This window comes from Rhinichthys klamathensis, unplaced genomic scaffold (genome assembly GCF_029890125.1).
Source record: "Rhinichthys klamathensis goyatoka isolate OS25496 unplaced genomic scaffold, OSU_Roscu_1.1 h1tg000142l_1, whole genome shotgun sequence".
In the NCBI taxonomy this organism is placed as follows: domain Eukaryota; kingdom Metazoa; phylum Chordata; class Actinopteri; order Cypriniformes; family Leuciscidae; genus Rhinichthys; species Rhinichthys klamathensis.
This window is the reverse complement of record NW_026606677.1, coordinates 332,501-335,000: the sequence shown is the minus strand read 5'-3', so window position 1 is coordinate 335,000 and position 2,500 is coordinate 332,501. Positions and strand designations below refer to the sequence as shown.

General features: G+C 37.3%; 2 protein-coding genes across 4 annotated transcripts in view; both read left to right on the top strand.

Moving 5' to 3' along the window:
- The window catches only part of srfb (serum response factor b), a 51,920-nt gene extending 51,738 nt beyond the window's left edge, over positions 1 to 182 (top strand). For 2 of the 3 annotated variants that reach the window (XR_008807696.1, XR_008807695.1), the window contains exons 8-9: positions 1 to 37; positions 138 to 182. The exon at positions 1 to 37 is cut by the window's left edge and continues 144 nt beyond it. The gene's annotated coding sequence lies outside the window, so the exon portion shown is untranslated. The other variant, XM_056257734.1, reaches the window with a different exon arrangement.
- A 2,095-nt stretch (positions 183 to 2,277) lies between these two features.
- Positions 2,278 to 2,500, top strand: part of tmem254 (transmembrane protein 254) — a 12,604-nt gene continuing 12,381 nt past the window's right edge. Inside the window, exon 1 of the mRNA XM_056257741.1 lies at positions 2,278 to 2,454. Coding sequence (XP_056113716.1) covers positions 2,368 to 2,454 — 87 coding nt within the window. The 5' untranslated portion in view covers positions 2,278 to 2,367. The remainder of the gene's footprint in view (positions 2,455 to 2,500) is intronic.

The following is a 2,500-nucleotide window of genomic DNA, read 5'->3' as shown; positions in this document are numbered from 1 at the left end:
GTCACTGGTGTGTGTGTGTGTGTGTGTGTGTGTGTGTGTGTGTGTGTGTGTGTGTGTGTGTGTGTGTGTGTGTGTGTGTGTGTGTGTGTGTGTGTGTGTGTGTGTGTGTGTGTGTGTGTGTGTGTGTGATTCTACAGGACGATCAGTCCCTCCGCAGCACAATGTATGAGATGAAGCCAGATGTGTGTGTGTGATGGGTAGATTTATGGGTCGGGTTAGTGTGTGTGTGTGTATATGTGTGTAAGTGTGAAGTTGTTGTTGCTTCTTTCGTAAAATCACTCTCAGGGTCCCAATGTTTTGACGTCTGGTTTTATTTCAGATAAAGCGAGTCGGTCTGCAGATCAACTCCAGTTAGTTTCCTCCGACAGCCTTAAACACAGTTCTTCACACACTCCCGTGTTGGAGTCGCTAAACTGCATACACACCACTAGTGTAAATCACACACTAAATCTCTAGATCTCTGTTTATCGCATGAATGCTCATATGATGGGAAAGATCACAGAGTCTTCAGTTCATCTCATGAAATATCATTATATGGCTGAGCACAAGATCACCTCATCTCTTCATATGTCAACACACACACACACACACACACACATACATTCATAACTGTAGAATAACTTGCTGAAGCAAATGGCTATATTTTCATTGATCATAGTTTAATTTATATTCTAATTATTCAATTGTGTGTGTGTGTTTAATTAAATTATTCAAGTGTGTGTGTGTGTGAGAGAGAGTGGGTGTGTGTGTCAAGTCACCTTCACATTTATTTAGCGCTTTTAACAATATAGATTGTTTTAAAGCAGCTTTACAGTGATAATAGGAAATTAATGGAACAGAGATTGTTTTGGCTTTACAGCAGCTCTAGTGTGTGTGTGTGTGTGTGTGTGTGTGTGTGTGTGTGTTGCGTGTGATTTCACTGTTGCGATCAGCGCAGCTCTTCACATCTGAAAAACACTGGCTTCTGTGTTTGTGTGTGTGTGTGTGTGAGAGAGAGGGATGCTGGGTAAAACTCATTTGGCCTTTGTGAAAACAAGACGAAACATTTGGAATTGTACATAGCCTGTTTTTTAATATTTGAGATTTGTTTAGCCTGTTTGTGCCATGGCATGGAGTTTTTTATAGATATTTTGTATACATTGTAACCGTTTGGCTTATGATATCAAATATTTGACTCTCCATGTAAATTAATGTAATATAAATATATTATATTGATTTATACAGTGTTAACTCTTTTTCTCTCTTTTTTAACATGATTGTGCCAAATCGCCTCTAGAAATACAATTAAAAGAGAGCGAAAGAGTTTTTCCTCCTCCTTTCTTTTCTTCCTCCTTTCTTTTACTCATCCTGAAGCCTGAACTGTGTGACGTCACTGCCTGTCAATCAAACGCTCGGATTGCTGTTATATATAGAGTATATTGTGAATCACTTTCTCATTATACTCAACAAACGAGTTGATTTTTCATTCAAACTAGAATCTGTTTCCAATCACGTGTCTCTTGAAATCGTCCTGCTGTTTACTTCAGATTCGTGAGCCTTAATATGTTGCTCTTAAATGCAACTCTTGAGTGTTTTAATCTCGTTCTTCAGTTTCTGAAGTCGCACGTCTCGATTCAGATCTTTAGTTCACAAGATATCAGGAACGCCATTATTTTAGGACAGTTGAATGATGTGTCCTTTTGTTTTTCAAGTCTTTTTTCTCTATTTTTTCTTCTTCTAATTTTACCTGAATGGCACGTAATGCTGACGTCACAGAGCTGATCACTGCGCGAGTGTTTGAAATGTTTTTGAAGTTAGTTTTAGAGTATTTGAGAGATTGTGTGAGAGTAACACTGATTATTTTGTTGTAAGACTTGGATTATTGTGTGATTTAAGTTTTTTTCTGACACAGTAAATGTACAGACCTTTTTGTAATAATAAATGGATCTTGTCACGCCTTTTCCCCTTTTTTATGATGAAGTTCACTGTGAATTTATAATTTACTGTGGTAAAAAAAAATCACCGCACTCAAACTAGGACATGAAATACTTATTTCATTCTAATATTATATGTAGTGTTGTTTAGATCATTACCTCTATTTTCGTGCAGATATTATCGTACTGTGGTAGTTTTTGTTACATTTACATTAGATTATGTCACAGTTGGCTACTCGGATCTTCTAAATGTATTTTTAAGAATATTTTCCAGTGACATTTTAATTTGTATTATTGCAGAACATAAACGTATATCTTCTGAATGCGGGACTTTTATTCTGTGACGTGTGTATTGCGTCATTTCCTGTGCTGTGACTGACGGCTGCTAGCAGACACTAGTGCAGTTTCCAGTGGTTTAGTCAGTAGTTATTGACTGATCATCTTCATCTTCATCATGGCCAAAAGTGACAGCTCCTCATATTTCAGGAGATCCAGTGTGTTCTGGATCGTGATCGTGGCGGTTTCTTTGGGGTTTTTCACGGTAAGTTGAAACTTTAATGAATTATTCATCCATTGAACATCTTGTA